Source organism: Ambystoma mexicanum, chromosome 7q (genome assembly GCF_040938575.1).
Source record: "Ambystoma mexicanum isolate Mex_15411 chromosome 7q, UKY_AmexF1_1, whole genome shotgun sequence".
Taxonomy (NCBI): domain Eukaryota; kingdom Metazoa; phylum Chordata; class Amphibia; order Caudata; family Ambystomatidae; genus Ambystoma; species Ambystoma mexicanum.
This window is the reverse complement of record NC_090941.1, coordinates 562,308,919-562,322,394: the sequence shown is the minus strand read 5'-3', so window position 1 is coordinate 562,322,394 and position 13,476 is coordinate 562,308,919. Positions and strand designations below refer to the sequence as shown.

The window sequence follows — 13,476 nt, the reverse complement described above, 5'->3', positions numbered from 1 at the left end:
CCGTAAGAGCTTGAGCAAAGAATACCGGAAAAAACGTTACAAAAAAAAAGCGTAGGACATCACTTAACTAGAGGATTAAAAACAGTTCTACGTGCTCCTACGGACAAATCCCAAAAATAAAATGTTTAACTCCGCTCGCAATCGTCATCCGCTTGATGCGTCCGTCCTTCAACCGACGACCGCGAGCCGAAAGAAAGAAACATGCGCATGCGCATTGTGATTTCAAGCTAGGCCCGCCTTCACTGGGACGTCGGTGGCCAAGTGACCGCCCTCCCCCTTGCTAAGTCCCTTCAACGCATCAACGGCCCGTGTTCCAACACGCTGCCCTGCACAGCCCGCCCCTGACCGTTTGCTTGTGACCGCGGGCGGGGCCTGGGCGGTCCAATGCTCGACGAGGGGGGGGGCGGCGGGTTGCGACGTCAGGCGCGGCTGGGACGCCTTTGCGGAGGGAGGGCATACGCCTCCTGCCTGACTTAAAACTAAGGGGCTAGGAGGGGGAACGTTCAGTAGAGGGAAGCGAGAACGGAGTCAGTGCCGTGTGTGTGGGGCTCTGTGAAACTTGTGAGACATCAACAGCGCACTAATAAAGAACAAAAAAGCAGCTTTCCCCACCAAACAACCTCAGCAGCCACTTACCCTCCTATACAACTATAGAGCTCTTTTCTAAAAACAAAGGGTGTATAGGGACAGGAATCTCTTTTTCCCCCGAGTGCCCCCCCTCCCAAAGTCTCCTAGACCGTAATATAATTCTACGTTGAGAGCCCATGTAGTTCGGCAGACCCGCGCTGCCACCATTATGCCCATCCTACTCTTCCTCATAGACACGTCCGCGTCCATGAACCAGCGCAGCTACCTGGGCACATCCTATCTGGACACAGCCAAAGGCGCGGTAGAGACTTTCATGAAGGTATGGTACCGGGAAGACTAGGGGAGCCCGGCGCTGGGAGAGCAGCCGCTCCCGCACGGGATGTGTGAGTTGCAGCCTGGAGTGCTCGGAGTAACGCCGTCTCTTGTTTGTTTTTGTTCCCCCCCGTCTCCCGCAGCTGAGATCCCGGGATCCCGCCAGCAGAGGGGACAGGTACATGCTGGTCACTTTCGAGGAGCCGCCGCAGGGGATCAAGGTAAACCCGCCACCGCTCTGCCCAGCACCGTCGGTCCTGGGCCTCCTCGTCTTTATGACCTACTGCCTGGGGAGCCGGGAAGAGAGCGCCCAACCCTGCACGTAAACATGGCCGACATCTTGCTTCCTCTACTGTGCAGCAATGTACTGTGGGGGATATTTATTCAACTTAACGTTGACAGCCTCGCTTATCTTTAAAGGGAAATGGGTCCGAAGAGGTGGGAGCTGTCAGAAGTGCTTTCACATCTGACTGTCGCTAGGACGTGCCCAGTGTTGGTTCGGGCAGGTTCTGTTGTGCCCCTACAGGCGGCAGCACACGTGCCTCAACTTCACCATGTAACTCTTTGACTGCCCCAACCCCGGCTTGAATTAAATATTTTGCGTTTAAAGAGTATGACGTTATTTTTGACTTGTCATCACTACAAGTTCTCTTCACCTATGACAGTGACGTTACTTGTCCCATAGCTTTTTCCCTGTCAAGTAGTAAACACTCCGTCCAACTTGTGCATTCCATTTAAATGCACGGGTTAACAATTTGCGTCCTCACTGACATTGATCTCCTTTTTATTATCGGATAACTGAATATTCAAATCCAACTTATTTGACTTGTGCTATCCCTTTATTGGAGATGTCATAAAGTAATGACTAATCTTTTTCGGCTGCTTACCCTTGTAAAACAGAATTCGCAGGAAAAAAACACGTAACACAACTTTTTCGGTAGACTCTAGAAGCTCACACATTTTTTCAGGCTCCTTTTGGTTACGTCAAGTTGGCCAAAATTCGGCAGTAGATACTACACTTAAACTAAGGATTTATCCATTGAATGCAGCTGCAGCCATAAGAAATACGCAGCTTGTGTATTATTCATAGTTTCACATCTGTTGTAGCTTTGTATTGGTGCGCGATTGCTCACAATACAGTGTAACTTTCATGAACACATGTTGCCTAGAATATCTCCGCTTTTCCTAATGGCAAATTATCTTCCACCTGGCCCATGTCAGTCGTGGTTTACCAGTTACAATTTTTTGTTTACAGAAATCGAATAGCAACGAAACACTGGTGACTCCTTTAGCACCCAGTGGCTGTTTAGTTTGCTGCCTGTTCATTATAGATCAACATTTTCAGTTTTGACGGGGAAACCACATGGTCGCCAAACTGCACATAACTCCTTAAACAGTTTGTTCCTCCCAAATGCCTGCCTAAGTCCAGCACTTCTAACTATCAGCGTTTGCCATTAAAAAGTAAAGTCATCTTTGCACAGTGGGGCTGTTTCTTAATAGACCCACATAGCTGCCACATTTTCCAGGTGTTTCGAATATATTCTGCATGGGCTCTTTATTCAAGCAAACTAGTGCCATGCATTGTAACTTTGGGGCTAGGTATGTTTTATTTACACACAGTGACATTTTCCATAATTGCATCCTGCTAAGATAATGCATCTCTTTTGGGGGGCAGGGAGGTATTCGTTTACAGACCATTATAATTGTTGAGTTATTGCAATGAGGGCACACTACCTAATTTGGGTTGGGGGGCTGGCTGTTCCTTAACAACCTGTAGTTGTTTGCTTCTTCACATCTTTTTGAAGCTTTACTACCATTTTGTGGTCGAGTGTGGATCATGAATCTATTTTGGGGTAATCCTTTTCGCAGGCAGATGGGGGTGGAGAGGGGTCTTTCTTAGTTTGGTTGCGATATTTATTAAATGCATCCCCATCCTCCTTGGCATCTGGTAGCTTTATGTATGAGTGCGCTGGAGTGTTTGCTATTGGTTCATTAAATGTCTGTTAAGTAAACGCAAACATGTTTTTGTTTTGACCTTTAGCATCAAAAAGGTCTATCCCCATTTAACAGTTTAAAGCTCAATGATAAGTTTTATATATTTCTCTTTTTCAGGCTGGTTGGAAAGAAAACCATGCAACGTTTATGAATGAACTGAAACATCTTCAAGCTGTAGGACTCACGACCCTTGGCCAATCTCTAAGGACAGCTTTTGATTTATTAAACTTAAATAGATTAGTAACTGGCATAGACAACTATGGGCAGGTAGGTTGAATGTGGAGACGAAATGAACCCCTTTTAGGGCTGTGAAGCGCTTGTGAAATGAATGCAACACGATCAAAACGTTGAAAAATTACTTCGCTTGTACAATGCATGTTCAGGAAAGTGCATAGTAAAGTCTTATTGTTCAATGAACTTTTCTGAACTATGCCAAACCAAGTGAAATACTCAATTCTTACTTTGATCACATACGAGTTTGACTTTACTCGTGTGGGCTGCCGTTTGTCCTTGTTTCCGCTTTTCTTTTTGGCATACTTGTTTTCCATTTCCCTTTTTTTATATGCTGCTGGTATCCTCAAAACTTCTTAATGCTTACTCTGCTGTATGTGCTTCATCAACTTGTGGTGCATACTTTGCAGCAGCCTTATTGCCATATGTAGTGTATAACCACCATGAATTCAATAATGGTAGCGGCCATTGGTTTTGGGAACTGCATGGACCAATTTGCAGGACATCTGTAATTAGCTAATTTATGCAGTTTCTTCACCGCACTGTATATATGTGTTCATGGCCAGTTTTCGTCTTTATTCCCATGTTACCTCCTTCTTTTTTTTTTTTCTCCTTTCTTGCCAGACCGTAGCAATACATATCTTCATAGAATGGAGATCAAAATGTATGCAGTACTTCAGCCACTCTCTGAATCCTAGCACGAGATACTTACTGTTAGGCAAAGTTTGTATGCAGTATCCTCTGAGAACACACACAACTAGGACTACATGTGTAAGCAAACCAACCTTTAGTATAAGTCTGTACTACAGTTTTGGTGGCAGGGCTGAGCAGCCAGGCTTATCTCAAGAGGTAATGTGAGCAGTAATGATGTTACACAGAGGTTTACAATCACAGGTGTTCAAATAAATTCTTACGCTCAAGGTTTCTTTGATAAATACTCATTAATTTATCTGTCAGTTTTAATACATTCATAAGGAGGCAATTATATAACACACAAATATTCTTAAATACTATTTCGAATACTTTTCAAGAGGAGTAAAAGGCAAAGATTATTAGAACATGAAAGGTTACAATTGACAGTGTAGATATTTTGAGTTCACCAGAAGAGTCAATTCAGTTCAATAGGCTAGGACAAAGTAAATGGGCTAAACTCTTGGATAGGATAAAGCAGTCCTGATAGTTCAACTGAAAAGTCTCTGCACAAGTTCTCGGAAGTAGTTTGTAAAAAGAAGAATCATATGTTTGGTCACAAGCTGATTAGGCCTATGAGTTGCAAAAGTTTCAAGCACTTTCACTGTGAGAGGTAAGTACTCGGTCTGATTTCAAAGTACCTTAGAATGAAGAAAAAGATGCAGCTGATGAAAGATGCAGTTGATGACTTCTGTTATTGGCAGTTCCTGCTGTTCCTGTGCCTCAGCCGTGGGGACATGAGGGAGGCTGTCAGGGGACTCCTGCACTGGGACTGGTCAAAGCTTGCAACTGGCAAATTCAATACCGGTGGCTGTAAGTAACGCACACAAGCTGATGTCCCTCTCCCTGGTTATAAGGTTTCCTGCAGCACTCTGAGGAAAATGCAAACGGCTCTGAGGATGGTATCCAAGAGGCTTATGAGTTGATTGGTCCCACCAACTCAAAGGGAGAATTAGCAGGGCTTCTCTGTCGAGGTGAACTTGGCGATTCGGACCTGCAGCAGGGCTTCACTGGGCAAACCAGCGGTCCAGGAGTTGCAGCAGTCCTCTTCAAGCTCGTCTTTGGTTCTTTCGTTCCAGTGGTTGACTCTGCCTTCCAAGCCAAGAGATTCACCTTTTATTCAGTTCTCTCCCATTAATTCCAGCCTAGCTGTCACTCACCCAGCAGGGTGGCTGTCCTTGCCGGACAGTCAGCCAGCCAATCACCACAGAGTGCATTTGGGTCTCCTAGGAGACTAAGCACAGGGAGTTTCGGGCACCTCCCTCACTTCCTGGCCACCCCAGAAACTCGGGCGCCAGAGGCGGTCTTCACTCCTGAAGCCCGCCAAAGGCGAATGAACAAAGGGCCCAAACTAGGTTTGGCGCACAGAGACAAACTCTAGAAGGACCTTTCCACAAAGAAACGGCAAAAAAAGACAGGGACCTGTTTTTACAGAGGGGGCTCAGACGCCATCTTGAAAAACTTGGCTCCCAAGATTTAATGTTACCGGAGCTACGACTAGTTCGTGGTCTGGAAAAATCATGGTAGTTTGTTGTAAACCACTGCCAGCAGCCATTCTGAGAGGAAAGGGTAGCATTTGACTGCTACATCAGTATCTAGACACATGGGATACTAAGTACCCACCCACCCCCAGCACTCTATTGTAAGATAGAATGTACTGGGTCTAGGAATTTAAGTCAATTTCACTTTACTTCCTCTGGGAAACCGTAGTTTAAACCAGAGAAGGTATTTAAACCTGGGGCAAGCCTGAAAGTCTTCCCAGTTCCACTGCACTGAGGGTGCTCTGTGACACACGTGGAAAGATGATGCCCATGGAGTTGTTTGGACTCCATAACCAAAGAAAACACAAGAGTACAACATACATCAAAATACATGTTTGGAAAAAGGGTCACACTTTCCAGGTAAAAAAATCAAGTCCTCAAAATCCAGCAAAGTTGCTGGGGGTCTCTAAGGTGAAGGGAATTAGCACATTTTTGAGAATTCTCCTTAACACTTAATGCCACATCTTCTCTAAATATTCCAACAGCCCCCCACTTCAACCCCACCCCCTACCATATTCGCAATACTTTTTTGTGAAAGTCCTGCAAATCATGTTACAACCCGATTGCCCATGCCCACGTCTTGACTACTCCATGATCACAGCCATTGCCCCTTGACCTTCAATTTCCCGCTCCACACCGCCATTGATTACCCATGTCATGCACAACGACAACCAACTCTCCTTATACCTTGTTCTTTGATTGCAACGCTGTACACAATTTAAAAGTTAATTTTAAATGCATTCTTTATTGGTTTATTTAGGTTTTTTCACACCACATATACCACCTTGCTGTTACTTCCAAGCCCAGTTCCTCAAAAGTAGTATACAGAGCAGGGATGAAATTCCGGGAGAGGGTAGGATGGTTGCAGCATAAAACCCACAGCAAAGAGATTAAGCCACAAGTTGGTGGCAAGGGAGTACTGCTGCAGGACGCGTTTCTTGTGGTTAGCCAGACTGAGTCAGATTTAACCTTTCATCAGGTGTCCTAGTCATCATTTGTTGGTTGAAATGCTTTAATAGTTTACTTTTCGTCTGTTTCCTAATAAGAGTTTGGGTCTGGTCTTGGAGAAGGATCGAGAATCCCATAGTTTTGAGACTAGAATGACCACTCCTTTGTCACCATGTGTTTTACTAGAGTTGAATTTTTAAAATATTTTTTTTATTTTTAGTATTATAGCTGGTCCTGGATTAAGTTGATCGCAAATGTTCCCAGGTGGGGTGTAGTGTTGTGCTGCTACGTTCTGGAGCTGGCGCCGTTATTCCAGATTGATTTGTGATAGTTGTTTAGCATCTTGTTGATGCCACCATTGTGGTGTTTTTAATGCAGACAAAACGTGCGCTCTCAGTTCAGTACTAAGCTAGCTGGTTGCTTGGAGCTTTAGTTGCTCGTTTAGGCCAGTGTAGATCAATTGCCATAGTCTAGATGTGCTAGCCCTAAGGATCTAACTTTTGTCTACAGAATGGTTGAATTGCAAGAATCTGACAATTGCGATGCAAGGGAGTTGACTGTTTGTAGCCTTCACCGCAGCATTAAATTGTGCTGTGAAAGCAAGACCTAAATTACATCCAAGTATTTTTAGTTTGTTTTTGCATGGGAGCTGCCCCTGATAATCTGGGACCTTCAATGTGGTTCCACCTTGTTCGTCGGTTTTGGTGCCGCAGCAGGGAAGCACTTCCTCCACTGAAAGATCTGATCTGGTAATGTTAGCTTGCTTTTTTCCCCATTTGTTTCCAGTGGGAGGTGAATTAGTGATTTATTTTCGGAGAGCATACAATACAGTTAGTAGTTAACTTTAATTTGCAGACTGGCTGTTGTTGCTATTATACTAGAGTGGGGATGGGTGGGGTGGGGTAGAGGGTCTGATTTGTTGTTTCAGTGGTCACTGTGCTAACCAGGGTGCCATTATTGAGTAACTCTGGTCCAACTCTGCAGCTTCTTGATCAACCCGATACTTTAGTCAGTCAAGGTGTCCCGTTGAGGATAAGAACAGCTGGTGCCCTTTTGTCAAGGGGTTGTCACTTCATTCCTGACATACATGTTCCATATAATGCTTTCCCCAAATTAAATTGTTTTTTTAAAATTTAAATGTATTTTGTACCTACCATCCACACTCTCTTCTCTTTGGTTCAACAAATTGACACATCAGCCTAGTCATACAGTGTGGAGTGGTGGACAGTATATAGAGCGCATTCTGAAAAGCCTTTTCCCACTAACAATTAATTGCACATTCTTGTTTTGTCAATCACTTACTTGATCTTCAAACGTTTCTTTTTGATTATTCCAAACGGTTGTATGCCTCACTGCTTCCCCACGAGGAACGTTTGCTTTTCTGTTGATCAACTTGGACCTGTTGCCTAACATTTCAACAGGATTTGCTTCCTTTCTACACTTCTAGAAACTTCCTCATTCATTCTGACCATAGCCGCCTCCACAATATTTACCTGTTTTGAGCAGGAGCCTATACAAAATATATTTTTCCGAACAGACCCTTCAGTAGCCATTGTCACTATGGGCCCATTTCTCTGCTAAGCACTGCAATGCTTCCCTAAATTCCAAGTGTTGTCTTCATAAGTGACCCCCCATATCTTTCTGAAACATTTTATATAATTTCCTCAACAAATATACCTACCACTACATTCTAATCAACTTGTCCGCTAAATTGGGCCCTCCGTATTTATGATGTGTACATACATAGCTTAACCCACATGCACCCATTGCCGCTTTGGAGGTCAATGCACATGTGAATTCCATTCGACTGCTTGCACGTCCCAACACTTGAAGGACATTTGTGCTCATAACTTATGCTAGGGAGGTTCTTAATAATACCTTTCATGTCCAACTTATTTCCTTTTGGCCAACTGGGGAAAAACTAAAGCCAACGTAACATACTGTTTTGCTTGATATGCCATTTTCCTTTTTGACATGCTCGTTATTTAGTATTGAACTCACTTTAATTTCTTTTTAAAAGCAAACTATTCTGCATACATTACTGTCATGCTTGCTTCCGCAGTTTTCCCATTTCTTTTTTAGGTCCCTGAAGTAGCCAGCTTTGTCTTCACCACACTCAATGTATTTTCCCATCTCTGCTTCCTGGGCGGTGGTCAGCATGATAAATCACGTTCCTATATAGCATTTCATGGCAGGTTCCTACCTCTGTATAATGATTATTTCTACCCAATGTATCTACCCTGAAAGATGATTGGTTGAGTCAGCTCTCCCAGGAATGGAGTCTTTTGAATTGCAGGATGCTCCTGTGTCTGAAGTAAGCAAGAACCTTAGATTGGGCACTTTGCATGTATGTAAGCGAGAAACTGAGCAGGTAATCTTCCAAGGTATCAACCTGGACAATAGGAAATCCACCTGCAACACCCTTAAGCATAGGTTTCTAGAATTCAGCACTCTTCCATCTGAGGTATGTCTAGACACATTCTGCGTTCTTTTATGAAAAGAACCCTAGGCCCTTTTCAACAGCTACTTCAACGGGTATGGTCTGCCTATCCTAAATATTCACACAGCAATCAAACTGTATTGTTTCCATTTTGCAGACAATTGATCCTTTTTTGCCCTAATCTGTGCCATTCCTGCCTATTTTTTTATGGCCATTAGTGATGGCGTGCTTCCCCTTAGACATTTGATCAAGAACCTTCATACTTCGTTCTTGCTAAACATTTCAGACCAGCACCCTTCACCTTAATCTCTCCAAATATCATTGGGAGACATCTGACCACTCTTGGCGCTTAGGCATATGTTTAATTAGCAAAGTTAATGCCTAAAGGAGGGCAACTGCTTACCTGCCATGTGGAAACATGGATCCTCTCCCTTGTATTTACACTAGAAATCGTCAGTTGGCATTACCAATTATTTATTGAACTCTGCCTAAGCCAATTAAGACTTTCCCAATCATGCTGTTGTGTCCAACTGAAAAAATACTTCATTTGTGTCAGCACAGGCACAGTGCTCAGGTACCTGATAGAACATGGCTTTGCTTAACACGACATGCATGCTGGAGAAATGACTACAGAATTGAAGTGCAAAAACAAGAGGGCCACCCCTAATTACAGCAGTGGTGGGGTTATGTACAATTTTGTATTGTGTATCAGCATGGATATCGCGCTATGTACCACCAGAAACGGGGAATCTTACACATTGAATTGTTTCAAAAAATGAGTTAGTCAATAGCCTTATGGAAAGCATTGAGTGTATTGACAGACAAATAACGAGAGTAGCACAATGTACAGAAAAGAAATTTACAATAAATCTCAAACTCAATGAAGAGAAACAATCATTTATTACTTATAACATATTGTAAATAGATGAACAGTGATAGTTGAATATTTTCATATATTCGGTAATTACTTATTTTAAACATCAATCAATGAGCTATATCGGGATAATTTAGTTTCCCAACTTGTGATCGATTTCATGACAATCAATTGGTTACAGGTATCAACATTCATTAACAAATATTGTAGATTGCTAAACAGGAAAATCTAGTGTACAATTCTTTCTGCCTTGATTTGTAAGAGAGCTAATCTCTTTCTTTCATTATGTCTGAGTGTCCATTTTGGAGTCTGCCTACGTGGATGTATTTATCCTGACTGGGCTTGTGAACCCCAATTATGGTGATGGGATACGGCCTCACGTTTTGGCGGGTGCAGCAAGTTGGCAGTCAGTAATGCCTTCTTCAGGGCAGGTAGAAACTCCCTATAGGGAAGCAGACAACAAAGGGCAGGGGCAGTGGATGAGTGTAACTAACACCTGCTATGTGTTCCCTGTATTGTTAAATCTGCCTGTACTTTAAAGCCTCCCCGTGTAAACTTACCCTTTGATGGGTTTTCAGGAGAGTTCCTAATATTCGCCAACGGGTGGCTGTGTCAAAATAAGCATTCCCTTTATGTATGCTTTAGTTTGAATTCTGTTGAAATGGGATAAGAAACAAATGAGGGGCTCCATTAGTTTAGCATTTTCGATGTCTTGTGAGACATGCAACTCGTGCAGTGAACAAAACTAATTGTGCTGCCGATTCTTATGTAAAAGACTGATTATATATCCACGAGTTGCTCATAGTTGGGGAAAGAGGTGAAAGTACCTTTTTAGATGGTATTCATTCAGTAACAAGTCGTATGAGTTGTGGCTGTAACACTGTTGGGTAGTACGCGCCTTTGCGTGGATATGGATCCTGCAGGTTGGAGAGGCAGGGAGAGAAGAGCGAAATGGCATTGGTGGTGGCGTGTCAAATGAGAGGACAACTATTGTATGGGGTCAAGCAGCGTCTAAGAATGTACCTTGAATCAAAGAACAGAGCCTTATTTAGTCGCTGCCGTGTCTGTATGTTCCTCCACGGAGTGCACGCAGTTGTTTTCATAACGGTCGTTAGGACAATCTGAGCTTCCATCTGGATTGGGCACGTTCAGACGGCTGGCGTGATGGTGCTTAATTGCGTCCGGTTGTGTATATGTCTCATCAAGGTAACCACAGTGCAGATGCCGTTTGCTGTGTCCAAAGTTCGAGTTGATACTGAGGGACCGGGAAAATACTGGTAAAAGCGAATGGTGGCGCTCATGGTGGCAAGATCAAATGGTCCGGTGTGGGGCAGTGAGTAATGAGGGCCATGTAGTGTGCTTGTTTGCCCCAGTCCCCCATGCCTCAGAATGAAGCAAGTGTCTTGCTTGTGTTTGTCATATTATGTTACCAACTTCACAAGGTGGATTTATAAGATTATAGGGCATTTAATGTGATCTCCGTGGGAGGTGCTAGTGCGTCAGTTTAGGTTATGGAGCCCAAATGTGCCGCCCTAGAGGGTCCCAGCCCATCCCATGGATGGTCATGGTAAAGCATGGAATTCTTCATTAAGGCCCTGGCTGGCTATCAAGTGTGTGGATCCAGCGGGCATCTTTTACTAAGAGGCTTCTTGTTAATGTTGGATGATTCTTTTACGGTGTCCAACACCCACCATAGAATGTCATTGGGTGAGTGTTGGTATTCAATAAAATGATTGACAAGTGGTGCTGAAAGGTTTTTACTCCAGCTTTTCGACTTGTGTTAAGAAATCCTTATGTGGTTGGGCAGGATGGTTTGGCCCACATATCTTAGCCCACAGGGGCACTTAATACAGTAAACCACTAGTTTTGCAATTGGTTAGGTTCGACAAGGCCCAGGTGTGATCTCCTATATTAAAGGATTTAATCTTTTTTTTTGTTGTAAATTTGCATGCTATGCAGTTACCACATGAGAAATGCCCAGTGGTGGTACGTAAATTCAAAAGACTGTTTTGTAAATTTGGAGTGTACTAGTTTGTTTCGCAGATTCTGCACCTGTTTAAATGGGGCTGAGCAGGGTATTGTCGGTAAATCTTGCCTGTTTTTTAATCTACTTTTTTGGGGTAGCCCTGTTGCTTCAAACAGTCTAGATCATTTGCATGACTGTAAAGGTCTGCCAGTGCTGTACAGTTTCTCTGGATCCGGAGCTATTTTCCATAGGGTAGATTCTCTCTCAGGCGTTGAGGATGGTTGTTGGAGAATTGCAATGATGTATTTCCATCACGGGAATTGGAGTGGTTTGGCACCGACCTTTACAATCTGAGACCTGTAGATACATGCAATGATGTATCAGTATGAATGTCGCATTTGGCAGGAGTGATAGAGGTACACACTCCAACCTCTATGATAAGAAAAATGGGATATTGAAACTCTCCTTCGTTCAAACGCACCAAACCGAGTCCGAAGGTATCTCCCAAATTGAAATTTATTTATGAGTGCCCTTCATGGTAACACGTGTTTCGGCAAAATAATAATCAGTGCCTTTTTCAAACCAAGGCTATTTATGTGACTTAACAAATTAAAACAGAATACGTTATGTGCACAAAAAAAATCAAAACCAAATTAAATAGTTATTTATTTATTCAGATTTGTAGAGCGCACATCAGCCCGTGGGCATCGTGGCGCTTGTTACAGACAATATCTTAGTTACATAGGATACAGTAATTACATACAATACAGAATTTACAGTGGACATGCATACATTCGCAATGCAGTATATTTACATGGATTCCTGAGAGTTTCCCAATTATTTTGCAAGGAATGAGGTTTTCAGTTTCCTGCGAAAAATGGGGAGTGCGTTTTCAGCTCTAATATCTGCAGGGAGAGCGTTCTAGGTCTTGGCTGCAATGTAGGGGAAACTTAGACCTCCGGCTTTGGCTTTTTTGATGCGTGGGATGCAGATTAGGTTGGAGTATTGCGTCCTGGTGGGACGGGAGGAGGAAGGTTTGAGGATGGTTTCTGATAGATAGGATGGGGTGGAGAGAGAGAGGCATTTGTGAGTGAGGGTGAGGATTTTGAGAGTGATCCGTTCTTTGACCGGGAGCCATTGGGCTGAGTGCCTGGCCTGGGTGATATGCTCTCTTCTTGGGATACTAAGAGCGGCCCGGAGAGCATTGTTCTGCGTGACTTGTAGTCTGTTTGTTTTTGGCTGATGTGCCTGCTAGGAGAGCATTGCAGTAGTCCAATTTGGCTCCAATGGTTGCCCTTGCTATAGAGAGGCAGTTGGGTTTAGAGAGGTAGGGCTTAATGGCGTTTGAGTTTGGTGGTGTGTGCGGATGCGGAAGTGATTGCGCTGACTTGTCTAGTCATAGATAGTGAAGAGTCAAGGTATACTCCCAGTGTCTTTACGGCTGTGGATACGGGAATGATGGAGTTGTCAATGGAGAAGTTGGCGTACAGTTTGTCAAGTTTGTCTAGGGTGTTCTGTTGACCTAATATCATGATTTCCGTCTTGTCACCATTGAGGCAGAGGCCATTAACTGCCATCCATGCCTTGATGACGGAGTAGATTGTGTGGAGTGCCTTGGCGTCTTCGTTGTATGATCCTGAGAGGGGTAGAAGTACGTGTGTCGTCCGCGTAATTTGTGTATGTGATGCCGTATGAGTCAAGTTTGTCAAAGAGGGGCTTGGTGAACAAGTTATAGAGTGTGGGTGCAGTGCAAGATCCTTGAGGGACCCCGCAGTGGATTGTCGTGGGAGTGGCGTTGGCGATGTCCGAGAAGACTTTCATGGCTCTTCCCTCTAGGAAGGAAGTGATCCAGAGGGCTGCTTCCTTGGAGAAGTTGGCTGAGTGTGTGAGA

General features: G+C 43.8%; 1 protein-coding gene across 2 annotated transcripts in view; it reads left to right on the top strand.

Annotated features, from left to right (window-relative positions):
• The first annotated feature begins 256 nt into the window (after nucleotides 1-256).
• Nucleotides 257-13,476, top strand: part of INTS6 (integrator complex subunit 6) — a 1,045,054-nt gene continuing 1,031,834 nt past the window's right edge. Inside the window, exons 1-3 of one of the 2 annotated variants that reach the window (XM_069640441.1) lie at nucleotides 257-907; nucleotides 1,044-1,121; nucleotides 3,013-3,162. In XM_069640441.1, the coding sequence (XP_069496542.1) occupies nucleotides 797-907; nucleotides 1,044-1,121; nucleotides 3,013-3,162 (339 nt within the window). In that variant the 5' untranslated portion in view covers nucleotides 257-796. The remainder of the gene's footprint in view (nucleotides 908-1,043; nucleotides 1,122-3,012; nucleotides 3,163-13,476) is intronic. The other variant, XM_069640442.1, reaches the window with a different exon arrangement.